At 37.3% G+C, this 26562-nt stretch overlaps 1 protein-coding gene across 4 annotated transcripts in view; it reads left to right on the forward strand.

Moving 5' to 3' along the window:
• ATG7 (autophagy related 7) overlaps positions 1-26562 on the forward strand; it is a 249548-nt gene that overhangs the window by 100642 nt on the left and 122344 nt on the right. For all 4 annotated transcript variants that reach the window (XM_030307412.1, XM_030307414.2, XM_030307415.2 and 1 more), the window contains exon 18: positions 18553-18675. In XM_030307412.1, the coding sequence (XP_030163272.1) occupies positions 18553-18675 (123 nt within the window). The remainder of the gene's footprint in view (positions 1-18552; positions 18676-26562) is intronic.

The raw sequence follows: 26562 nt of genomic DNA on the forward strand, positions 1-26562 counted from the left end.
TGTAAGAGAAGGTGTTCCGCTTAAATAAAGGGGGCTGTTTTCAAAGCGTGGTCCTAAGACCCCCAGCATCCTGTCTTTTGGGAACTAGCTAGAAATGCAAATTTTTTGACCCCACCCTAGACTTAATTAATGAGAAACTGGGGATGTGGCTCAGCTTTCTGTTTTAACACGCCCTTGGGGGATTCTGATGTATGCTCTGGTCTGAGAACCTTGGCTCAATAGTTTTTGTGCTTTGTGACTTATTTTGAAGAATGACTTTAGAAAGCTGTACTTTGTTATATTAAGGTTTCAAGTATAACTTGTTAATGTTTTGGCATCCTCCAAATGATCCTTCAAAGAATATCTTCAGTTTGTTGTAGTCAAGAAAAAATATGATTTGGGTTAAAAATGAGCAGGAAAAGTTATAGCCCTAAAAATTTCATTTTATAGTAAAGATTTGTATACTTTCTTTGCTTTCCTTATCCCCCATTCATATGATGAAATAGATACATTTTTCAAGGATTTTTTTTTTTTTTTTTTTTTTTTTTTTTACTGTTAAGGGTACTGGGGAGAAGGTAGTAAGACAACGGGATTATCAACAGCAATTATATTTTTTAAGATGGTGGGCATTTCAGCTCTGTGTTCAGATGAGAATATAGAGAGGTGGGGATAGTTCTTGTCTGATTCCTTCTGTTTAGATAATGAAGGATGAGAGGAGGTTACTTAAGAAACACAACTTGTACCTAGATAGACATTTAACTTACATATTTTTTTTAGGATTTTTTTTTCTCTGTGAGTTACCTGCATTTAGTTGGGGTGAAAAGTCTTCCTTTTACATTTTAGTGTTAATTAATACTCAGGTAGGTAAGATAGTCCAGTTCCTTTTCCCTAACTTGGTTTTGTAAATAGAAATGAAACGATAAAATAAAAACAAACCAACAAAGCGTTAGTGTATAAGCAAGCCTGAGACCAAAGAATGAATCTCACAAGTGTAAAAATAGTTCTGCATGAGTTGTACATTATGGTAGATATTTGGTTGTCTCCTTGACAAAAGTTAGTACCCCTGTACGCTTCTGTTCGTAGCAGTATTATTCACGATAGCTAAAACATGGAAACACCCGTGTCCATCTAGAGAAAAATCAATAAACAGAATGTGGTCTGTACATATAATGGAATATTATTCAACCTCCAAAGGGAAGGAAGTTCTCATATACTCTACAACACAGAGGAACCTTGAGGATATTGTGCTAAGTCAGTCACAAAAAGACAAACAATGCATGACTCCACTTAAATAAGGTATTTAGGGTAGTCAGATTCACAGAGACGGGAAGTAGAATGATTACCAGGGGCTGGAGGAGAATGGTGAGTTAGTGTTTAATGGGTGTAGAGTTTCGGTTTTGCAAGATGACAAGAATTCTGGAGATGGATGGTGGTGGTGATGGTTGTGCAACATTGTTAATGTACTTAATGCCACTGAACTACACACTTCAAAATATTTAGGATGGGGCGCCTGGGTGGCTCAGTTAAGTGTCCTACTCTTGGTTTTGGCTCTGGTTCATGGTTCGTGAGTTCAAGCTCACGCATCAGACTCCACGCTGTCAGCACAGACTCTGCTTGGGGTTCTTTCTCACTCCCTCTCTCTGCCCCTCCCCTGCTCACTCTGTCTCTCTCAAACTACATAAATAAACGTAAAAATTTTTTTTTTAATATTTAAGATAGTAAAGTTTTTGTTTATTTTACCACCACCACCACCACTACCACAACAACAAACTGGGAAAAAATAAAAGATGGTATTTTTTATACAGAAACATACAGAATTTCCCCAAGATGCCTGTAATCTAGAGCAGGCTCTGTAAATACTCAAATGAATGTATTGAGTGGCTTGGGCTATAATTATTCTTAGAGTGGCTTTTTGTTTTCATTTCTCCAGTTTGCCTCGTTGACTTCTGTCTGTATTTAAAATAAGCCCTCCTCAGATTTACACTATGCAATGGTGTAAGTCTAAAAAGTAGATTAGTTGGTTAGAGCATCCATTTATAAATATTTCGATCATTATAATATCATGGTCATTAAGCAATTCAAATTTGTAAAGTCGAATTATTTGAGACAACCTTATATTGCTTTTATGATAGAGATAAAAAGAGAGCTATTTTAGATTTAGATTTAGAGAAAGTTGTTTGTGGCAGGTTAGCTTTTTTTTTTTTTGGAGGCAGGGAGGTTGGGCAAATTAGCTTTTCCACAAAGGGTCTGCAGTAGTTCTTTGATCTTTTACCACTCCCCAAAACTTGAAGGTTGTGAAACCTTTTTTTTTTTAAGTTAGCATATAGTGCAACAATGATTTCAGCAGTAGATTCCTTAATGCCCCTTACCATTTAGCCCATGCCCCCTCCCACAACCCCTCCAGTAACCCTCAGTTTGTTCTGTGTATTTAAGAGTCTCTTATGTTTTTGTCCCCCTCCCTGTTTTTATATTATTTTTGCTTCCCTTCCTTTATGTTCATCTGTTTTGTCTCTTAAAGTCCTCATATGAGTGAAGTGATAGGGTATTTGCTTTTCTCTGACTGACTAACTTCACTTAGCATAATACTCTCCAGTTCCATCCATGTAGTTGCAAATGGCAAGATTTCATTCTTTTTGATTGCTGAGTAATACTCCATTGTGTGTGTGTGTGTGTGTGTGTGTGTGTGTGTACACACACACACATATATACACACACACACACATATATATATATATATATATATATATATATATATATATATACATACACACATATATACCACTTCTTCTTTATCCATTCATCCGTCGATGGGCATTTGGGCTCTTTCCATACTTTGGCTATTGTCGATAGTGCTGCTATAAACACGAGGGTGCATGTATCCCTTCGAAACAGCACACCTGTATCCCTTGGGTAAATGCCTAGTAGTGCAATTGCTGGGTGGTAGGGTAGTTCTATTTTTAGTTTTTTGAGGAACCTCCATACTGTTTTCCAGAGTGGCTGCGCCAGTTTGCATTCCCACCAGCAGTACAAAAGGGATCCTCTTTAAGGTTGTGAAACCTTCTAAGGAAAGCTTCCTTTTTCTTCTCTTTCTCCTCATTTATATATATTTCTTTATCTTTACAAGAATCTTCAGAAGTATTATTGATCTTTTAAGATGATAAACCAGACTTGGTACTTACTTAGTTCCAAACAACTCTAATTGGAAACGACATATTTTTAAGAAGTAGTCCACAGATTGGTAAGGGAGAGGTTAAGTGCATCTGTCCATCTGTCCATCAATCCACCCCTCCATCCCTCACTTCAGATAGTGTTTTTAATTACTCAAGCTGCTTTACAGATACCTTACACTGGATCCTCATACTAACAGCTCATTATAAATCTTTTTTATTATTATTAAACACAATTCACATATTATAAAATTCACCACTTTGATTTAAAGTATACAGTTCTTTGGTTTTTAAGTATATTCACAAGTTTGTGCAACCATCACACTAACTACAGAGTATTTTCATCACCCCCAAACCAACCTCATAATCCCAGTACCCATTAGTAGTCATTCCACCCATTTTCAGCCTCCTCTACGCCCTGGCAAGCACTTATCTACTATCTGTCTCTATGGATTTTCCTATCCTGGACATCTCATATAAATGGAACCATACATGTAGCCTTTTGCAAAGAGCCTCTTTCGTTTAGCATAATGCTTTCAAGGTTCATCCATAATGTAGCATATGTCAGCACTTCATTTCTTTTTAAGGCTAAAAAATATTCCATTATATGGATATACCACATTTTTTTTATCCATTCATCAACTGATGAATATTTGGGTTGTTTCCATTTGGAGCGCCTATGAATAATGCTGCTACAAACATTTGTGTGTAAGCTTTTGCGTGAACATATATTCTCAGTTCTCCTGGCTGTATACCTAGGAGTATAATTATTGGGTCATATGGTAACTCTGTTTAACATTTTATAAAACTGCCAAACTGTTTTCCACAACAGCTGTACCATTTTAAATTCCCATTAGTGTGGGAGGATTTTGTTCTCCATCTTCTTGTCAACATTTGTTATTTTCTCTTTTTTATTGTAACTATCTTACTGGGTGTGAAGTGGTGTATTTCAGTGTGGTTTTGATTTGCATTTCCCTAATGACCAGTGATGTTGAGTATCTATTCATGTGCTTGTTGGACATTGGTTTATCTTTTTGGGGGGACATGTCTATTCACTCCCTTTGTCCATTAAAAAAAAAAGTTATTTATGCCTTTTAATTGAGACATCATAAGAGTTCTTTATATCAAACCCTCATCAGATATGTAATTTGCAGATACTTTCTTGATGTATCCTTTGAAGCACAATATGTTTTAATATTAATGACATCCTAATTTGGGGAGGGCATAGGTGGGTTGAATATGATTTTGTTGCCACATCTAACTCTTTTCCGACCCAAGCTCATAAGGATTTAGTGATTTCTTCTTTGAGTGTAATTGTTATAGCGCTTACATTTGGATCAATAATCCATTTTCAGTTAATTTTTGTATATTGTATGTGGTAAGGGTTAAACTTTATTCTTTTCCATGTAGTGGATACTTAATTTTTCCAGTACTATTTGTTAAAAAGTATTTTTCCTACCCCTGTTATCTTGTTGTTCTTGGCACAAATGGAAGGGTTTAGTTTTGGACTCTATTCCATTGATTTATATGTCTGTCCTTCTGCTGGTACCATCAAGTATTGATTATTGTATCTTTCTAGTAAGTTTTGAAATCATGAAATGTGAGATCTCCAACTTTGTTCTTTTTTCAAGATTATTTTGGCTATTCTAGGTCCCTTAGGTTTCCATATGAATTTTAGGATCAGATACTGATCTGTCCCCATCTACTAAAAGCCAGCTGGGATCACACTGAACGTTAGATTAATTTAGGGTATATTGCCATCTTACCAAAATTACATCTTGTAATCGGTGAACTTGGGATATCTTTGTATTAAGAACTTTTTGCAATGTAGTTTTCAGTGTACATGTATTACACTTATTTTATTAAGTTTATTCCTAGATATTTTATTCCTTTGATGCTGTTATCAGTGGCGTTGTTTTCTTAATTTCTTCTTTGAATAATTCATGGCTGGTGTGTAGAAATAAAATTGATTTTTGTATATGGCTCTTGTATCCTACCAGAGTAGAATGAACTCTTCAAGAGGAGGAGTGCTTGATGTACTTATTTGCTCTAAGAGTGTTTATGGATTCCTTATGCTTTTCCATGTACAAGGTCATGTCTTCTGAAAATAGAGTATTACTTCTTCCTTTCCAGTCCAGATCGAATCTAGACAGATGCTTTTATTTCTTTTTCTTGCCTATTACCATGACTAGAACTTACAATACAGTGTTGAATAGAAGTGGCAAAAGTGGGAATCTTTGTCTTTTCCTGATGTTAGTGGGAAAGCTTTCAATCTCTCACAATTAAGTATAATATTGATGCTTATTAATGCCCTTTAGGAAGTTGAGGAAATTCTCTATTACAAGCTTATTATTTATATAAAAGGGTGTTGGATTTTGTTAAATGCTTTTTCTGTGTCTATTTAGATGATGGTGTGGTTTTTGTTCTTTATTAATATGAATTACATTGATTTTCACATGTTGAACCAGGCTTGCTTTCCAGGGATAAATCTCACTTTTTCATGCCCTATAATCCTTTTTATATGTTTCTGGAGATTCAGTTTGCTAATTAAAAAAAAAATTTTTTTAAGCTTTATTTATTTAAGTAGTCCCCACACCCAATGTGGGGCTCAAAGTCACAATCAAGATCAAGAGTCGCATGCTTTTCTGACTGAGCCAGCTAGGCACCCCAGTTTGCTAATATTTTGCTAAAGATGCTTGCATTTATATTCATAAGGGACATTGGTCTTTGGTTTTAATTGTGATGTCTCTGTCTGGTTCTGTATCAAGATGATACTGGTCTGGGGGCACCTAGGTGGTTCATTTTGGCTCAGGTCATGATCTCACAGTTCATGGGTTTGAGCCCCACTTCAGGCTCTGTGCTGACAGCTTGGAGTCTAGACCCTGCTTTGGATTCTTTGTCTCCCTTTCTCTGTCTCTGGCTTTCTCAAAAATAAATACACATTAAAAATTTTTAGGGGGCTCCTGGATGGCTCAGTCGGTTAAGCGTCCGACTTCGGCTCAGGTCATGATCTCGCAGTCTGTGAGTTCAAGCCCCACGTTGGGCTCTGTTCTGACAGATCAGAGCCTAGAGCCTGTTTCAGATTCTGTGTCTCTCTCTTTCTCTCTCCTCCCCCACTTATGCTCTGTCTCTCTCTTCTCAAAAATAAATAAACGTTAGAAAAAAAATTTTTTAGGATAACTCTGGTCTCAAAATGAGTTGAGGCATGTTTCTTCCTTTTCTGTTGTTCAGGGGTATTTGTGAAAGATTGGTTAATTCTTTAAATGTCTGGTAAAATTTATCAGCAGATCCCTCTACTTCTGAGCTTTTCTTTGTGGGAAGTTTGTGATTAGTAATTCAGTCTCTTCAGTTTTCGTGAGTCTATTAGGATTTTCATTTTTTTTTTTTTTAGTCATTTCAGTACTTAGTGACTTTGTCAAAAATTTTCCATTTTTATCTAGATTATCTAATGTATTGGCATACAGTTGTTTACAGTATTTCCATATAATTTTTATTTCTGTAAGATTGACAGTAATATCCCCTCTCTCATTGATGGTATGGTAATTTAAATCATCTCCCTTCAATATTTGGTCAGTCTGGATAAAAGTTTTGTCAATTTTGTTTGTCTTCTGAAAAGATTTTATTTCTTCTCAATTATTTGTATTTTTTTCTTTATGCTTGCTTTGTGTTTACATCGCTTTTTTGTTTTGTTCTTAGGTTGGAAAGTTAGGTTATTGATTTGAAATCACTCTTCTTTAATATCGGCATTTATAGCTTTAAATTTCCCTCTGAGCACTGCATTCAGTGCATCTTATAACTTTTGGTATGTTACGTGTCTTATTTTTTTTTAATTTTCATTCATCTCAAAGTATTTTTTAATTTCCCCTGTGATTTCTTATTTGATCCATTTCTTTAAGGGTGTGTTGTTTAATATCCACGTATCTGTGAGTTTCCCAAATTTCTTTTGTTATTGATACCCAATTTCATTCCATTGTGATCAGAGAACATAATTTTATGATTTCACCTTATTTTACTTATTGAGTCATGTTTTATGGTGTTAACACATGGTGTATCCTGGAGAATGTTCCATGAGCCTTTGTGAGAATATATTTTCTGCTGTTACTGGATGTAGTGTTCTGTAGATGCTAATCAGATTTAGTTGGTATATAATGTTCAAGTCTTCTGTTTGTTTCGTGATCTTTCTAGTTATATCCATTATTGAAAGTGCAGTATTGAAGTCTCTATTATTGTTTAATTATGTATTTTTACCTTCAATTCTGTTTTTTGCATAATGTATTTTGGGGCTGTGTTGATAGATAACATAAGATTTTAATTATTGTATCTTCTCAATATATTGACCCTTTTATCATATTTTATGCCCTTCTTTGTTGCTAGTAACAATTTTTGTCTTAAAGTGTCTTTTGTGGGGCGCCTGGGTGGCGCAGTCGGTTAAGCGTCCGACTTCAGCCAGGTCACGATCTCGCGGTCCGGGAGTTCGAGCCCCGCGTCGGGCTCTGGGCTGACGGCTCGGAGCCCGGAGCCGGTTTCCGATTCTGTGTCTCCCTCTCTCTCTGCCCCTCCCCCGTTCATGCTCTGTCTCTCTCTGTCCCAAAAATAAATAAACGTGGAAAAAAAAAAAAAAAAAAGTGTCTTTTGTTTGATGTTAGTATAGTCTCTCCAGTTAACGGTCTTTTGGGTTCTTTTTTAAACACCTTTTTTGAGATATTATTAACATATAAAAATTGTACATATTTAAGGTGTATGACTTGCCGTGTGTGTGTTGAAATGATTACCACAACTAAGCTAGTTAACATATCCATCACCTATACATAGTTGCCAGTGTGTGTGTGTGTGTGTGTGTGTGTGTGTGTGTGTGTGTTGAGAAGTTTAATATAAGATCTATCCTCTTAGAAAATTTCAGGTATGCAATATGGTATTATTAACTATCATCACCATACTGTACATTATATCTTCAAAACTTATTTATAGTGCATAATTGAAACTGTGTGGAATATTTTTTCTATTGTTTTACTCTCAACCTATTCATGTCTTTGCATCTAAAGATGAATCTCTTATAGACAGCATATAGTTGCATGATGTTTTTTCTTTTATCCATTCTGCTGTGTCTGCCTTTTAGTTGGCGGGTTTAATTCATTTACATTTAATGTAATTACTGATGAAATCGAATTTATGTCTGCAATTTTGATCTTTGGTTTTTATGTGTCTTATGCCTTTTTTTCTTTCTTTCTTTCTGAATTCCTCTATTTTTCTGTATTCCACCTTTTTTTGTGTTAAATAGACATTTTACTTTTTTTTCTTTTTAAGTATGCTCCATGCCCAGCACGAAGCCCAATACAAGGGGCTTGAACTCACAACCCTGAGATCAAGAACTGAGCTGCAATCAGGGGTCAAACACTTAACGGACCAGGCACCCCAAAATAGATCTTTTCTAATGTGCCATTTTAATTCCCGTGTTCTCTCTCTCTCTCATATACATACACACTTTTTTTAAGTTTTTCTTTCAGTGGCTGCTCCAGAGATTACAAATAAATACTAACTTATAACCATGTGTTTTGGTTTAACATCACCTTAATTTGAATAATAGATAAAAACTTTGCTCCATTGTACCTTGGTTTGCCTCCCCTTCCTTTGGGCTTATTATCACACAGATTAAATCTTTATACTTTATATGACAACACAGATGTATAATTACTGCTTTTTGCATTTGTATTTTATTTTTTTATGCATTTGTGTTAAAAAAAATTTTTTTAACATTTATTTATTTTTGAGAGAGTGAGAGAGACAGAGTGTGAGCAAGGGGAGGGGCAGAGAGAGAGAGGGAGACACAGAATCCAAAGCAGTCTCCAGGCTGTGAGCTGTCAGCACAGAGCCTGACGTGGGGCTCGAACTTACAAACTGTGAGATTGTGACCTGAGCCGAAGTCAGACATTTGACTGAGCCACCCAGGCGCCCCTGCATTATTTGTATTTTAAATCACATAGAAGAAAGAAATAATTACAAAGAAAAATGCATTTGTTGTCTTTTATATTTATCTATGTAGTTTCCTTTACCTGTGTTCTTTATTTCTTCTTGTGGATCTGAGTTACTATTTAGTGACCTCTCATTTCAACCTGAAGTATTCACTTTAGCATTTCTTACAGGGCAGGTTTGCTGGTGATGAATTTTGTTTTTCTGGGAATGTGTTTTGTTTATCTTGTTTTTGTTTATCTGGGAATGTGTTAATTTCTCCTTCACTTTTGAAGGTTAGTTTTGCTGGACATGGAATTTTTGGTTGACAGTCCTATGCTTTCAACACTTTGAGTGTTTCATCCCATTACTTTTGATTCCTTTAGTTCTGATGAGAAATTGGCTATTAATGATCCTCTTTACATGATAGGTTATTTCTCTCTTGGATTTGCAAGGTCATCTCTTTGTCTTTTGACAGTTTATGATGTGTCTAGATATGGATTTCTTTGAGTTTATGCTACTTGGAGGTGACTTACATTTACATATTCTTCCATGGTTTATACATTCTTCGATATGTAGATTACTGTTTTTTATCAAATTTGGGAAGTTTTTTGCCATTATTTCCTCAAATATTCTTTCTGCCCTTCTCTTCTGGAACTCCTTTTAGGCACATGTTTGTATGCTTGATGATGTCATATGGGTCTCTGAGGTTTTGTTCATTTTTCTTTGTCCCTCAGACTGGATACTTTCTTTTTAAAAAGTTTATTTATTTTGAAATAGAGAGGGAGGGAGGGACAGAGAGAAAGGGAGAGAGAGAATCCCAAGCAGGCTCCGTGCTGAGAATGCAGAGCCCGATGCAGGGCTCAGTCCCACGAACTGTACGATGATGACCTGAGCTGAAGCCAAGATTTGGATGCTTAACTTACTGAGCCACAGGTGCCTCTGGATACTTTCAATTAACCTATCTTCAAATTCACTGATTCTTTCTTTACCATGCCTGAAACTGATTTCAGTCTCTCTAGTGAATTTTTCAGTTGTATTTTCCAACTCCAGAATTTCTCTTTGGCTCTTTTTTTTTTTTAATTAAAAATTTTTTTGTAGTGTTTATTTATTTTTGAGAGAGACAGAGACAGAATGTGAGTGGGTTAGGGGCAGAGAGAGAGGGAGACACAGAATCCGAAGCAGGCTCCAGGCTCTGAGCTGTCAGCACAGAGCCCGACGCGGGGCTCAAACTCACGAGCTGTGAGATCATGATCTGAGCCGAAGTCGGACACTCAACCGACTGAGCCACCAGGTGCCTCTCTCTTTGGCTCTTCTTTATAATTTCTCCCTATTGATATTCTCTATTTAGGTGAGGCATCATTTTCATGCTTATTTTTAGATACTTAGACATGGTTTCTTTCAGTTCTTTGAATTTACTTAAAATAGCAGTTTTAAAGTCTTTGTTTAGTAAGTTCCTCAGGAATGATTTCTGTTGAATGTTTTTGATTTGTTTTGGTTTCTGTGTATGGGACATACTGTCTGGTTTCTTTGCATATCCAGTAATTTTTGTTGAGAATTGGACATGTTAAATAATACAATGTGTTAACTCTGGAAATCAGATTCTCTCCCCTGCCATGGTTTATTGTTGTTCTTTGCTGCTGCTGTTGTTGTTTGTTAGTTACTTTTCTGAACTACTTTCATTAAGTTGGTGTTCTTTGTCCTGTGTGACCATGAAGTTTCTCCTTGGTTAGCTTGGTGGTCATCTAGTGATTAGAGAGAGATTTTTCTTAACATCCTGGAACTGCTAAATCAGTCTTTGCTGAGGTGCTCTGTGTATGTATTGGGGAGTGCCTTCACTGCTGAGCCAGGCAGTTAAGAGCTTTGCCTTACCTCTCATCTCCTGCTTGCACAAATACTCAGGGCCAGCTAGAGGTGAGAGCTTAGGGCCTTCTCAGATCTTTCCTGAGCATGTGCACAACTTCAGGCATATACCTCACCCTGTGCCTGGGCACGGTCTTATAGATTCCCAAAAATATGTTGGAGCTTTTCAAAGTCTCTTATGGTATTCCCCAGATTTTTGTTTTAAGCTCTTTGGTTAGCTTACTGTTGCAGCAACTCTTATCCACCATCTCAGGAGATCAGGATGTTAAACAGTTGTTCCTGATACTTTTCAACAACTAGCCCTGGGAGAAAGGCTTTCACACAGCATGAGTTCTGAGTCAGGTCAAATAAAAACAACATGCAGGCAGGATGTCCTTGGGAACCTCCAAACAGGTGGCCATTTTCTGTAAAAAAAAAAAAACTTTGAAGGAGCTTCAGCCCCAGTCTACCCCCTCCAGTGGCTGCCAGGCTGGTTTTCACTGTAATTCTGAAGGCTACAGGCTTCAAGGCTACAGTCGAGCTGGAGGGGGAATGGGGATGGGAATGGAGCATGTTAAAAGCCTCAAAGCCCATTGTTTTTACAGAGATTCAGATGTTTTCTTGAATAAAGACTTCCCAGACTTTGTCACCGTTCTCTTTTCTCTCCTGGAAGAGAGGATTTATAGAGGTCCTTACTCTGCTATCATCAATGACATCTCTATGTGTCTTCCTGTCACATATTTTCTATATTTATCAAGCCTTATTTGGCAATAATGACATTGTTAAAGTAATAAATGCGTAGCATTTCTGTTTCTCTTCATAAAGCATTCTCTGTCAGTAATTGGCATCATGAAATCCTTTTTGTATCTCAGCACGTAGGGAAACAGGCATGGAGTGGCATCCCCATTTTAGAGATGAGCAAACAGGCTCAAAAAGGTGAAGTGTTTTGCCCAGTGTTTCCAAATTACTCCCAGTTATGTGTTAATTCCCAGTTATTAGTTTCTTCTGCCCAGTTGACTCGAGCAGAATTGTGATTTTGGTATGTGGAAAAAAAAAACAAGATATAATATTTGGTTTTATAATTTTTTTTTTAATGTTAGAGGGCACGAGTGGGGGAGAGGGGCAGAGAGAGAGAAAGAATCTTAAGCTTAAACAGGCTCCATGCTTAGTGCAGAGCCCAATGCGGGGATTGATCCCACAACCCTGGGCTTGTGACCTGAGCTGAAATCAAGAGTCAGACGCTCAAATGACTGAGCCACTCAAGTGTTCCAGTATTTGATTTTTTTTTTAGTTTATTTATTTATTTTGAGAGAGAGAGAGAGAGAGAGATAGAGAGAGAGAGAGAAAGAGCACAGGTGGGGGAGTAACAGAGAGAGGGAGAGAGAGAGAATCCCAAGCAGCCTCCTCACTATCAATGCAGAGCCCGATGTGGGGCTTGAACTCAAGAAATGTGAGATTATGACCTGAGCCAAAAATCAAGAGTCGGCTGCTTAACTGACTGAGCCACCCAGGCGTCCCTGTAATATTTGATTTTTTAAATGCAGTTATGTGTTATACCATAAGAAGTTTAATTAAAATAATAAAGTGTTGGGACTTCTATTCCATAATCGGTTATCTCGATGTTGATACTATTTGCTGTTTTGACCTGAACTCTCCCACATCCTCTAAATTATAGTTGTCCCCATTTTGCATTTGGATGCCTAAGATTGTACACTGTACAGTGACTTTAAGGAAAGAGATAGAGACTTGTTCTATATTTTTGGTATTCCAGTAATACAATTACATATCTTGAACTCAGATCTTTCTTTTTTTGAAGTTTGGCCTTCTAAATCCTGCCTGTGTCCAATAGAGAAAGTGGAAGTTAACAGCAACAAATTCAGTTAGATTGATAGCTACATGTTTCCATATGAAGCTGTTTCTCACCCGTCATTTGCTCTATATCACTGACATATATAGAAACAGAAACAAAGTTACTGAACATGTGGCCGATAGTTGGAAATGCCATCAACTCTTGATTACCAGGGATAGTGAAACAGAGCATTTCCTTCAATCCCTTTGGCAACTTAGTGTGTCCTGGAGAGTGAGGTCAGAATATAAAAGGGAAGAAAAGATCCTAGAGAGTGGAATTGATCAGGCAAGACTTGCTGCAGGAGCTAGTACTTGAGCTGAACTTTGATGGAAGTGAAAGATCTCCCTTGATGGGGAAGACAGGAGGTCACTCTCAGTGGGTAGCACCAAGAGGGAACCAGAAAGGAGCTGGGAGCAGTGAGGGTGGGACAGCAGCTTTAAGGTCTGCTGAAACCGGAACTTTTTTTTCCCTCTTCTTTGATTCTTTTTTATTATTATGACAGGAATCCCAGACATCAAGAGACAGAAACTGATGAGGGGGTTTCCTGGTCTTATTTAGTGATGCTTCCAGCTCATTATCTAAAGTGAGGCTTCTCTGCGCTGGAAGGGCCCTCTTAGCAACAGAACTGGAAAACAGAAGGTTTTGCCCTCAACTTGGAGCAAAGCCCCTGCAGACTATTGGGTGACTGAACGTCAGAGGGGAGTGTTTTGACCCTTCTTTTATAGATTCTCATAGGATGGGAATTAAAAGTCTTGGTGGCTCCCAGCCATACTCTTTTATTACCCTGTCTGGAATATTGGGCTAGCTTTCCCTGAGTATTTGAGAAATCAGGACACATGTATATTCTTTTTTTTTTTTTTAACATTTATTTATTTTTAAGAGAGAGAGAGAAAGAGAGATAGAGACAGAATCCAAAGCAGAATCCAGGCTCTGAGCTGTCAGCACAGAGCTAGATGCGGGGCTTGAACCCACAAACTGTGAGATCATGACCTGAGCCCAAGTCAGACGCTCAACTGACTGAGCCACTCAGGCACCCCAGGACACATGTATATTTTAAAATCTTTTAGAGTAAGTATAGTTTCTAAACAACAGAGACTTTAAATAAGTGATTTACATAAGCTATTTTTGGGGGGTCAGGTACTTAGTTCCTCATATCCTTATTTAAGAATAGACAAGAGTTGTAAGCCATGAATCTCTTCTTCTCATGAAATGTAAACCGTTGCATGGTGTTGTCAGATCTTAGACCCTATGAAAGGCATTCTCTAGAGTTGTTCCAAATTGGAGTGTTCTGGAGAAACTTAAGTGCCTAGCTAGGGGGTATGGGTTTGGTCTAGTAAAGAGTTGACAGAAAATCTCAGCAAGAGAACAGATACTCCTAAAACCATTTTTTTTTTTTTTTTTTTTTTTTTTTTTAAATTTTTTTTTTTTTCAACGTTTATTTATTTTTGGGACAGAGAGAGACAGAGCATGAACGGGGGAGGGGCAGAGAGAGAGGGAGACACAGAATCGGAAACAGGCTCCAGGCTCTGAGCCATCAGCCCAGAGCCTGACGCGGGGCTCGAACTCACAGACCGCGAGATCGTGACCTGGCTGAAGTCGGACGCTTAACCGACTGCGCCACCCAGGCGCCCCTAAAACCATGTCTTAAGAGGAGATTCTACCATCTTTGGGGTGCCTGGGAGGCTCAGTTGATGAAGCATCTGACTCTTGATTTCAGCTCAGGTTATGATCTCGCAGTTTGTGAGTTCGAGCCCCGCATTGGGCTCTGTGCTGATAGCACAGAACCTGCTTAGGATTTCTCTCCCCCCCCCCCTTTGCCCCTCCCCACTCGTGCTCTCTATCTCAAAATAAATACATGAATTAAAAAAAAGATTGTACCATCTTTGTCCAGTTGTCTGCATGTCACCAGTAAAGTTAACCTAGCCTTGTAAAACAGTTAGGTGAGGATAATCATGTTTATCAGGGAAGGATCCATATCTGTATATTTAAAAAGTCTTTCTTATTTCTCTATTTAGCAAACTCCCCCAGCACCTTTACAGTATTTATAACCTATCAAAATGTAATGTGTACACTTCTCAGGACCCTGTATTCTTACTTAGAAGGTGCAATATGCTTTATGTAGTTTGTTGCAGTGCTCAAATTCATTGTGATGGTATCTTTTTGGGGGTGGGGGTAATTTAAAACACATTTTCAAATCCTTTAAGAAGGTCAAATTGTTTGTAGGGGAAAATATCCTTGTACCTTTTATAAGCTGCTTATACTCGTAATACAGATTAACTTCCCAGCACATAAAGGGAATACTAGAAAACCCTTGCATGATTAAATATGCCCCCGGAGGATTAAGTTTTTCCACATATTTTTGAAGCCAGAGCTATGAATAACGTTTCAGCATTTAACTTTCTGTACATCCTGATTATGGGGGAGGCTTTCACTCCTACTGCTCTTGCTGTTAGTTTTTCTGCTTTTCAGATTTGTAGCACTGCGAATTATCTGTGGAAACATGGGCTTGAAATCTGAAAGGTTAATTAAGGTCCAACATAGTATCGTCTCTGGAATTATTCCAGTTTTTTTTTCAAAGTTTTTGTCCATTTTTCCAACCTGTTCTTCTTTTACCTTACTGCACACCTGGCACAAAATACCTAGTTGGTGAGCTTAGTCGTTTAGAAATAAGTGATCACTAAGCACACAGTATTTATCATTTTGAAAAAGATCACTTAATTTTCATGCATTTTTCCTAAGATAAAATTCTGGTTTGTAAGCAGTCTCTTTATTCTGAGGGATTCAGTTACCAAGTGCCTTTTTACCCAGGCATTGGGTGGTCAGATTAATTTACTGGAGCTAATCAGCCAAAGGCTCAGCTTTGTGTGCCTTGAGGCATTCTGGTCACCCCTTGCTCCTCCGTAATCCCTGTGTACCTCTTCCCTGCAGGTCTTAGGTTAACCTTCCTTGGCTTCTTTCATAGGTATTCAGCAGCCCCTTGGTTTCCTTGACGTCTGTGGTACCTTTGTCCTGTCCCCAAGCTTACATAGGTCCTTAACCATATTTCCCCCCCAAACTTCTATTTTCTGTCCTGAGCAGGGGCCTCCACTTCCTTTCTCACATTCCCCACGCAGCTGTGCCAGACCATCACCACCCTCCTCAAGCTCTGTGGTCTACCTCATCCCCTTCTCTGGCAGCGGATGACCGTGCTGCCTTCTGTCAGACTCCAGAACTTGTCAGCCCCCAGTTCCCTACTCTCCTAACTCACCACTACAGCTGCTTTGCTTCCTGTGGCTGAAGGAGGTCTCCCCTCTTTGCTCCAACTTCATCAGGCTTTAGAGTTCTTCTTCCTCTTGCACGACCTTCCTCCAGCATTAGGGGGGAAATAGAGATTTTACTATTATTTAAATAAGTCACGCATGCCCCTGGTTTTAAAAATTCAAGCGGTATAAAAGAATTTACAGGGGCAACTACTTGACGCCAGTTGTATGTGTGTATTCTTCCAGAGATCTTATATGCATGAACAAGCATACACACAGGTCACACTTCCCTTTCTTCGTCTTTCCTCCTCTACCTTTATTTCAAAAACTTTAATACTAGATGCTTGGTCTGTACATTGCTTTTAATATATCTGTATGTCTTGGAAATAGGTTTATATCAATACTCTAGAGCTACTCCGTTCTTTTAATGGATCTAGACTATGCCCTTGATTGTAAATACACCATAATTTTGTTAATCAGCCCCCTATTAAAGAGTCATTGCTTCTCATCTTTTGTTGCTGCAATGTTTCAGTGAGCATCATTACACGCTGATTTTTTTTTTTTTTTTTTTTTTTTTTTTTTTTTTTTGCCCATGGACAACTGTATCTGTGTGAAAGGTCTTTGAAGTGGAATTGCTGGATCGAAGAGTTTATACATTTTTATTTCTGAGTGGATGAATTTGTAAACTTAATTAATTAACTAATTAATTAATTATGGCAGCTTTGTTCACAACTGCCAAAGCTTAGAAGCAACCAACATGTCTTTCAGTGGGTGAATGGATAAACAAACTGTGGTACATACAACAAAAGAATATTACTTACCACTAAAAAAAAAAAAAAAAGGAGCTATTGAGTCATGCACAGACATGGCAGAACCTTAAATGCATGTGACTAAGTGAAAGAAGCCCATTTGAAAGGGCCACAAACTGTATGACAGTCTGGAAAAGGCACCATTATGGAAACAGTAAAAGGGTCAGTGGTTGTTAGGCTGGGGTGGGTGGGAGATGACTACGCAGAGCACAGGGGATTTTTAGGGTAGTGAAAATATAATGATTGGTATATATCTATTCTTCCCCCCTCTCCCATTTTTCTGTTTCTAGTATTACTGCTTTTTCAGCCTTTCTATTCATGTGTAACTGATTTCTCGGATTTCTCTTCAGTGTCTGCTATCTTTTTGATACATTCATCTCTTTATTTCCTCTGAGTTTTGATACAGTTTCTGAGATATTCGGCTTTACTGTTTCCTTTCTAATTTTCACAATTCCTGTGATCTTTGAATTTTTAAATATGATAATCATTTTTTTTCCTTCTAAGAACTCATATTGTTCTCCTGTCAAGATTGCGGGCCTTTAATCTTATTATTGAAGAAAAATGTATATACAAAAAGGTACTTGGTGGCTTTTTACAAAGTACACCAACATCCAGATAAAGAAACAAATAGTATTCCTTGTGCCCCTTCTATGTATAGTTCCTCCGTGGGTAACCACTCTCCTGACTTAGATTCATTTTTTGCCTGTTCTTTTTTTTTTAAGTTTATATATATAAATGTAACCATACAGTACATATTGCTTCCCTCTTCTTTTGTTTAACATTATGTTTGTGAGAGTTATTTCTGTTGTTGCATGTAGATATGGTTGTTTTCATTGCTAAGTAGTATTCCATTGCATAAATATACCAGTTTGTTCATTCATTCTACTATTGATGGACGTTTGAGTAGGATCTAGTTTGGACTATCATAAATAGTGCTACTGTAGACACTTTGGGTCTTCTGATGCATACCTGAATACATTTTGTTATTGGTACATATATCTAGGAATATAATTGCTTGATCATAGGGCATGTAAGTGTTAAAGACTCTAAAGTAGCTCTCCCATTTTGCATTCCTGTGAAAATCCTGGTTGTTCTACATTCTTGCCAGTACTTGGTAACTTCTTTTTAATTTTAGCCATTTTGGTGGGTTAAAGTAGAAATTCCTTGTGGTTTTAGTTTTCGTTTCCCTAATCACTTGTAATGTTAAGCAACTTTTCATATGTTTATTGGCCATTTGGATATCCTCTGTTGTGACATGCCTGGTGAAATTTATTTTTACCTTTTTAAACTATTCTGTTATTTAAAAACATATGGCTAGCCAGTAGATCACATTTCCCATCCATTGGTCCCTCTTTTCCTTTATCCCTTTTAATTTTTTTCTTGGCTCTTCTCTGGCCTGTAATTTTTTTTCCTAAGAAGTGAAATTTAGAATCAGGTAACCGTAGCTTTTCTAGAATTTTTAGTAAGTTTGCATGAAACTTACATTTTATTTGAGAAAAATTATCATCTGAATTGGAAGATGATATTGTCATTCTTTCCAAAAAGGGGAAAATGGTAAATACTAAGCCCTCCCAATGTCTGCCCACCAGATTGCATTATTATCCTCACATCTAATTTCTAGTTTTAGTTTCATTCTTGATAGGTGCTTGTAGAAGTGAAAATTTTATAATACGCTTTTAAATCCTACAACACCCTTTTTAAAAAAAATTAATGTTTTACAGGTTCTTGATCAATATGAACGAGAAGGATTTAATTTTCTAGCGAAGGTGTTTAATTCTTCACATTCCTTCTTAGAAGACTTGACCGGTCTCACATTGCTGCATCAAGAGACCCAAGCTGCTGAGGTAAGAATAAAGCAAGCTTTCTGTACTGAGGACTGATGTGTTTGAAACCTACTTGATGTTCAGATTTATGGAAAAGTAAGGAAGTGGTTAATTAGGATTTTTTTTCCCTTAGAACAAACATCACTAAATAAGTCTGCTAGTTATCAGAGGAGAATGGACCTTCGGAAATTGCTGTATGTTCATGTGTGCAGATTGTTGTATAGTAGGTGCCCAATGTACATAATTAAAGGGAGTATAGCTTACTGATTTTCAGGCACCTCTGGTCCTTTCTGAAGAACACCATGCCTGTAGCCATTGGAGAGTTGGCTCTAATGTCCATAGCTCAAAATGTAAGACAGGGAAGACTGGGTTCTGGCCATGTTCAGAGAGAATATGCCTGGCTTTTATTTCATGATTGGATGCATCTTCTTAGGCCACCAAACCCTACCATGAATGGCTTCTCCGGTCACAACCTGAGATAGTTATGCTTTGCTTGTCAATTAGAATGTATTGCAAATCTTAATTTCCTGTGAAGAAGTTCTTAGGAAAAATGGCCTGTCTTAGCATTTCCACAAGCTACATAAGGAAAACCTTGTGTGCCTGTGTCCTGCAGGAGTGGAACACTTGCAAAGAGGCCTTTAGTCCTATAGTCCTATTTATTGATTACCACCCCATTCCCACCCTTGCCCGGGGTTGTGTGTCTTCACTGTTGGGACAGGCCCTAGTGGTCACTGAGTAGACATTCAGGCCCAGTACTGGACTAGCTGATGGCAAACTAAAGCTGCTGTTGGGCAGACTGGGGCTAGCCTTGAGTAAGGGTGGAACTGCCAGAGTCCAATCCTTTGACACTCTCAGCAGACTGAGGTGAGAGTTGTAGGCACACCCGAGAGGCAAGATAGTACATCTCTAATACAACTTTTAACACTGAAATCAGTTCTGGGGTACCTGGCTGGCTTAGTTGGAAGAGCACGTGACTCAATCTGGGGGTCCTGAGTTTGAGCACTGCTCGCCATGGTATCCTCTGGGCGGTCAGTAGATACAGTATCCAACTTACAGCCAATAGTTAGACCCACACAGAGTCTCTCAGCTTCAGTCTCAGAAGATGAATGGAATCTTTGCTGAACTTTAAGAGACTTTGAGATTTTCCCCAGAACTGTGATTGGTTCCCAGAGGGTTCAGAATGTTATGGTGGTCATGGCCACTGTATTATTCTTTGAGCAGCACTGTACTGCCTGATGATAAGGGAAAAGTAACTTACAGGTTTTTTCCACCATGCAATTGTTTGACTAGTTGGCTGGGGGAATATTTCTTCCCAGATAGAAACAATTCATACACTTCTCTTTTGTTGGCTAGATGAATTGCAACTTGAAATCGACCCCAAATCTCACCTTTTAAAACAGAGCAGATGCTAGGATAATGGACAGATTCCTTGATAAAATCTGGCTTGTTTTGCATTTGAGTTGCATTAATAGCCTTTCAAAGAAGGAAGAGAAGGGGAAGTTTAAGAGAGCAATAGTGACGAAATAGATGGTGGGACAGCAGGGGACATGGTTTCATCCACAAGCCTGAGATTGCTTTTTGAAGTTTTCCTCCATTAAATTATATTTATAGGTTTGGAATCATAAGCCACACATCAAATTTTTGATTAGAGATGGTAGACTGTTTGGCTTGTGAGCCAGATATGGCTTGCAGGTGTGTTTTGTTTGGCTTGCCCTGTGTGTTAAATCCTGAATAAACTCAACATTTAAAACTTGTGAGTTTTACATAAAAATCTGAATTTTCCCATTTCTAACTTCTTTGAAAAATCAGATCTGGTGTGCCGAGGCCTGCATTTCTTAATAGTGATGGTTAGCAGGAATCAGGATACAAATTTTATAGTTAAATAATGTACTTTATATGAAATTTATTCTGCATGAAAAGGAAATCTTCTGCACTTGTTCCTTACCACCCATTTTCCTTCCTAGAGACAAACACTGTTGTTGGTTTTTGCCCAAAGGTATTTTCTAGGTGATAGTCTCCATTTAAATGATGCTCTTGAGCTAATGACCCTTCCAGTATTGGAATTTGGAATCATTATCTTGGAATTTGGAATCCTTCCATTCATTAGGTTGTCTTTTAGTTTTGTAGATTGTTTCCTTCGCTGTGCAGTAGCTTTTTATATTGATGTAGTCCCAACAGTTTATTTTTGCTATTATTTCCTTTGCCCCAAGAGACATATCTAGAAAAATGTTGCTACATCCCATCTTAGAGAGATTACTGGTTATGTTCTGTTCAAGGATTTTATGTTTCAGGTCTTGTATTTAGTTCTGTAATCCATTTTGAGTTTATTCTTGTGTGTGATGAAAGAAAGTGGTCTAGTTTCATTCTTTTGCATGTAGCTCTCCAGTTTTCCTGGCACCATTTGTTGAAGAGACTGTCTTTTTCCCGTTGTATATTCTTGCCTCCTTTGTCAAAGACCAATTGACCATATAGTGGTTCATTTCTGGGGTTTATGTTCTGTTCCATTGATCTTCATGTCTATTTTTATGCCAGTACCATATTGCTTTAATTACTAGCACTTTGTAATAGAACTTGAAATATAGAATTGTAGTACCTCCAGTTTTGCTTTTCTTTTCAAGATTGTTTGGCTATTTGCAAACTTTTCTGGTTTCATATAAATTTTAGGATTGTTTGCTCTAGTTCTGTGAAAAATGATGTTGGTATTTTGAAAGGGATTGCACTAAATCTATAGATTTCTCTGTGTAGTGTAGACATTTTAACTATTTGTTCTTCCAACCCATGAGCATGGAATGTCTTTCCACTTCTTTGCATCATCTTGAATTTCTTTCATCAATGTTTTATAGTTCTCAGAGTCTTTCACCTCCTTGGTGAAGTTAATTCCTAGAGATTTTATTGTTTTGGGTGCAATTGTAAATGGGATTGTTTTCTTATTTTCTCTTTATGCTGCTTCGTTATTAGTGTGTAAGAATGCAACAGATTTCTGTACATTGATTGTGTGTCCTGCAACTTTACTGAACTCATTTATTCTAGTAGTTTTTTTTGTGGAATCTTTTGGGTTTCTTACATAGAATATCGTATCATCTACAAATAGAGTTTTACTTCTTTTTTACCAATTTGGATGCCTTTATTTCTTTATGTTGTCTAATTGCTGCGGCTAGGACTTCCAGTACTATGTTGAATAAAAGTGGTGAGAGTGGGCATCCTTGTCTTGTTCCTGACCTTAAGGGAAAAGCTCTGGTTTTTTCACCAGTGAGTATGATGTTGGCTGTGAGCTTTTAATAGGAGACCTTTATTAGGTTGAGATATGTTTCCTGTAGACCTACTCTGCAGAGGGTTTTGTTTTTGTTTTTATCATGAATGGATGTTATACTTCATCAAATGCTTTTTCTGCATCTATTAAAATGATGATATGGTTTTTATCTTTTCTCTTATTGATGTGATGTATCATGTGGATTGTTTTGTGAATATTGAACTACCCTTGCATCTGGGAATAAATCCCACTTAATTGTGGTGTATGATTTTTTTTTTAATGTATTGGATTCAGTTTTCTAATATTTTGTTGGGGATTTTTGTATTTATATCCATGAAAGATATTTGGCTGCAATTTTCTTCTCGTAGCATCTTTTTCTGGTCGTGGTATCAGGGTGATACTGGCCTCATAGAGTGAATTTGGTTGTTTTCCTTCCTCTTTTTTATTTTGGAATAGTTTGAGAATAAGTATTAACTCTTCTTTAAATGTTGGGTAGAATTTACCTGTGAAGTCCTGTATTTTTTTGTTAGGAGGTTTTTGATTACTATTTCAATGGCTGGTAATCAGTCTGTTCAAATTTCCTGTTTATTCTTGCTTCCGTTTTGGGAGGTTCTGTGTTTCTAGGAATTTATCCATTTCTTCTGAGTTGTCCAATTTGTTGGCATACAGGTTTTCACGATATTCTTTTACAGTTGTTTATATTTCTGTGGTGTGGTGGTTGTTTCTCCTCTTTCACTGGTGATTTTGTTTAATGGGGTTCTCTTTCTCCCTCTCTTTTTAATGAGTCTGACTAGAAATGTATCAATTTTGTTGATCTTTTCAAAGAAACTGCTCCTGGTTTCATTGACTTCGTCTATTGTTTTTTTAGTTTCTTTATCATTGATTTTTGCTCTAATCTTTATTATTTTCTTCCTTTTGCTGGGTTTAGGTTTTGTTTGTTCTTTTTCTAGCTTAGGTGTTAGTTTAGGTTGTTTATTTGAGATTTTTCTTGCTTCCTGATGTAGGTCTGTATTGCTGTGAACTTCCCTCTTATAACCACTTTTGCTGGGGACGCCTGGGTGGCTCAGTCGGTTAAGCACCCGACTTTGGCTCAGGTCATGATCTCATGGTTTGTGGGTTTGAGCCCCGCATCAGGCTCTGTGCTGACAGTTCAGAGCCTGGAGCCTGCTTCCAATTCTGTGTCTCCCTCCCCTGTCCATGATGTGTCTCTGTCTCTCAAAAATAAATAAACATAAAAAAAAAAAAGAACCACTTTTGCTATATCCCAAAGATTTCGACTGTTGTTTTCATTTTTACTTGTTTCCATGTAATTTTCAATTTCTTCTTTGATTTCTTGGTTGACCCATTCATTGTTTAGTAACATGTTATTTAAAGCCATGCGTTCATGCTCTTTCCAGATTTCTTTCTTGTGACTGATTTCTGGTTTCATAACATTGTGGTCAGAAAAGATGTATGGTATGACTTCTATTTTTTTTTAATTTGTTGAGACTTGTTTTGTGGCCTGATATGTGATCTGTTCTGGAGAATGGTCCATGTGCACTTGAAAAGAATGCATATTTTGCTGTCTTAAGATTGTATGTTCTGAATATGTCTGTTAGATCCTTCTGGTCCAGTGTGTCATTCAAAGCCATTGTTACCTTGTTGACTTCCTGTTTGGATCATCTGTCCATCAGTGTAAGTGGGGTGTTCAAGTCGACTACTATTACTATGGATTATTTCCTTTATGTTTGTTATTAAGTGTTTTATGTATTTCACTCTTCTAAATAGGACTGTGTTTTAAGGTAGTGCTCAGCAGAGGACCTCATAACAAGAAAACTCATTGCCTTACATTATTTTACATTATTGTGAAAAATATGTATGTGTAAATAAACATATATATCAAAAAATATATACATATCTGTGTGGAGGTAGAGTTTTGATTTATATATTTGATTCCCAGTGCATTAACAGGTATTGAGTAATGAAAATACAAAATTCTGCATCCTGTATGAAAACGTCCCAATTTATTTATTTTAGCAATGCAATCAAGAATGCTCAGTTCTCATCTTGGGCTGTTTTTATACCTCAACACTCAAATTGCAAAAGATTCAACCAGATAATTATATATGATTGTATACTTTTATATATTGTTTATAAAATATGTGTTTGTACAAATACTGTTTTTTATGACAAGAATTACTGAACATCTTTAAAAAATTTGATAGGAAAGCCCTGTGCTGGTAACTGAATACAAAAGTTAATGAGATGAACTCATAGTCTAATATAAGAAACAGATGTAAATAGTGCATTCTAATATCATCACAAGTATTTTAGCCATTTATATATATTAAGTGCTCAGAGAGCAGTTACTCCTGCCTGGGGAGTAGCACGCCAAGGAAAGCTTTATACATAAGGAAACAAGTTTGCAGTTAAATTTTAAAATTTAATTATTTTTTTAATTTAATTTTTTATTGAGCGATAATTGACATACAACATTATATTAGTGTCAGGTGTTCAATGTTATGATTTGATATTTGTATATATTCCAAAATGATCACCACAATAATTCTAGTTAACATCCATCACCAGTTAGGGGTTTTTTTTAGTTTTTTTTTTCTCATCTGGCTTTTTATAATTTTTTTCACTTAAATTTTAGTTAACATACCGTGCAATATTAGTTTTAGGAGTAGAAGTCAGGACTCACCACTTAAATACATCACCCAGTGCTTATCACAACAAGTGCCCTCCTTAGTACCTATCACCTATCTAGCCTATTTCCCACCCACCTCCCTCTGTCAGCTCATAGTTTGTTATCTATCATTAAATCTCTTGTGGTTCCTTTCCCCTTCCTATATGTTCACCTCTTTTGTTTTTTAAATTCCCCATATGAGTGAAATCATAAGGTATTTTTCTTTCTCTGAGTGACTTATTTTGCTTAGCATAATACTTTCTAGTTCCATCTGTGTCATTGCAAGTAGCAAGATTTCATTCTTTTTGCTGGCTAATTAATATTCTACTTTATATATGTACCACATATATACCTCCTTATCCATTCATCAGTCGATGGACATTTGGGTTCTCTCCATAGTTTGGCTATTGTTGACAATGCTGCTATAAACATTGGGGTGCATGTACCCCTTTGAATCTGAATTTTTGTATCCTTTGGGTAAATACCAAGTAGTACAATTGCTGGATCATAGGGTAGTTTTATTTTTGGTTTTTTGAGGAACCTCCATACTGTTCTCCAGAGTGGCTGTACCAGTTTGCCTTTCCACAACAGTACAAGTGGGTTCCCCTTTCTCTGCATCCTGTGTCAATACCTGTTGTTTCTGGTGTTGTTACTTTTAACGATTCTGACAGGTATGAGGTGGAGTCTTATTGGCTTTTATTTGTACTTTCCTGCTGATGAGTGATGTTGAGCATCTTTTCATGTTAGCCATCCGGATGTCTTCTTTGGAAAAGTGTCTATTCATGTCTTCTGCCCATTTCTTCACTGGGTTATTTGTTTTTTGGGTGTTGAGTTTGATAAGTTCTTTATAGATTTTGGTACTACATCACCAGTTATTTTAAAGGATGAGTAGGCTATCTTTAAAAATAAAAATGGGTAGGGATGGGGCACCTGCTGGCTCAGTCAGTTGAACATCTGACTTTGGCTCAGGTCATGATCTTGTGGTTGGTGGATTTGACCCCTACATTGGACCCACTGCTGTCAGCATGTCAGCGCAGAGCCTGCTTTGGATTTTCTGTCCCCCTCTCTCTGCCCCTTGCCCGCTGTGTTCTCCCCAAAATAAATAAATACATAAAATAAAATAAAAATAAAAATAAAGTAAAATAAAATAAAATGAGTAGGGAAAGAGAAGGGAAGTGGAGGAGGGCATTCTAGGCTGAATAAAGGTCTCAGAGGCTAAGAGTCTTTAGTGTGTTACTCAGAATCATGAGCATGCAGTTGGAGCCAGAATTATCTGAAATCAGATGAGGTGTTCTTTTTTAAATTAAAAAAAAATTTTTTTAATGTTTATTTATTTTTGAGACAAAGAGAGACAGAGCATGAACGGGGGAGGGTGAGAGAGAGAGGGAGACACAGAATCTGAAGCAGGTTCCAGGCTCTGAGCTGTCAGCACAGAGCCCGACGCGGGGCTCGAACTCACGGACCGCGAGATCATGACCTGAGCCGAAGTCGGATGCTTAACTGACGGAGCCACCCAGGCGCCCCAAGGTGTTCTTTTTTAAATAACTGCTTTATTGAGTTGTAATTTATATACCATGAACTTTACCTTTTTAAAAAAATGTACAATTCAGTGGTTTTTAGTGCATTCAGACTTGTTGTGCTACTCTTACTACTAAGTTTAGAACATTTTCATCACCCAGAAACAAACTTCGTACTCACTCAACAGTTACTCCACTCCTCATTCCCCCTTCCTTCCAGGCCTGGCAACCGCTACAGTACTCTCTGCATGGATTTGCCTATTCTGGACATGTCATGTAAATGAAATCAAACGATATGGGGCATTTTGTGTCTGCTGTCTTTAACTTGGCCTGATGTTTTCAAGGCTCATCTATGTTGTAGCAAGATAATTCTCCTTTCTTAAAGAAAGAAAAGTTTTGATGCTATTAAACAGTCTCCTAACCTTTTAACATCTGTGGTCTGTCTCCCAAAATACAGACCCTTTATGAAGGAA

This window comes from Lynx canadensis, chromosome A2 (assembly GCF_007474595.2).
Source record: "Lynx canadensis isolate LIC74 chromosome A2, mLynCan4.pri.v2, whole genome shotgun sequence".
Taxonomy (NCBI): domain Eukaryota; kingdom Metazoa; phylum Chordata; class Mammalia; order Carnivora; family Felidae; genus Lynx; species Lynx canadensis.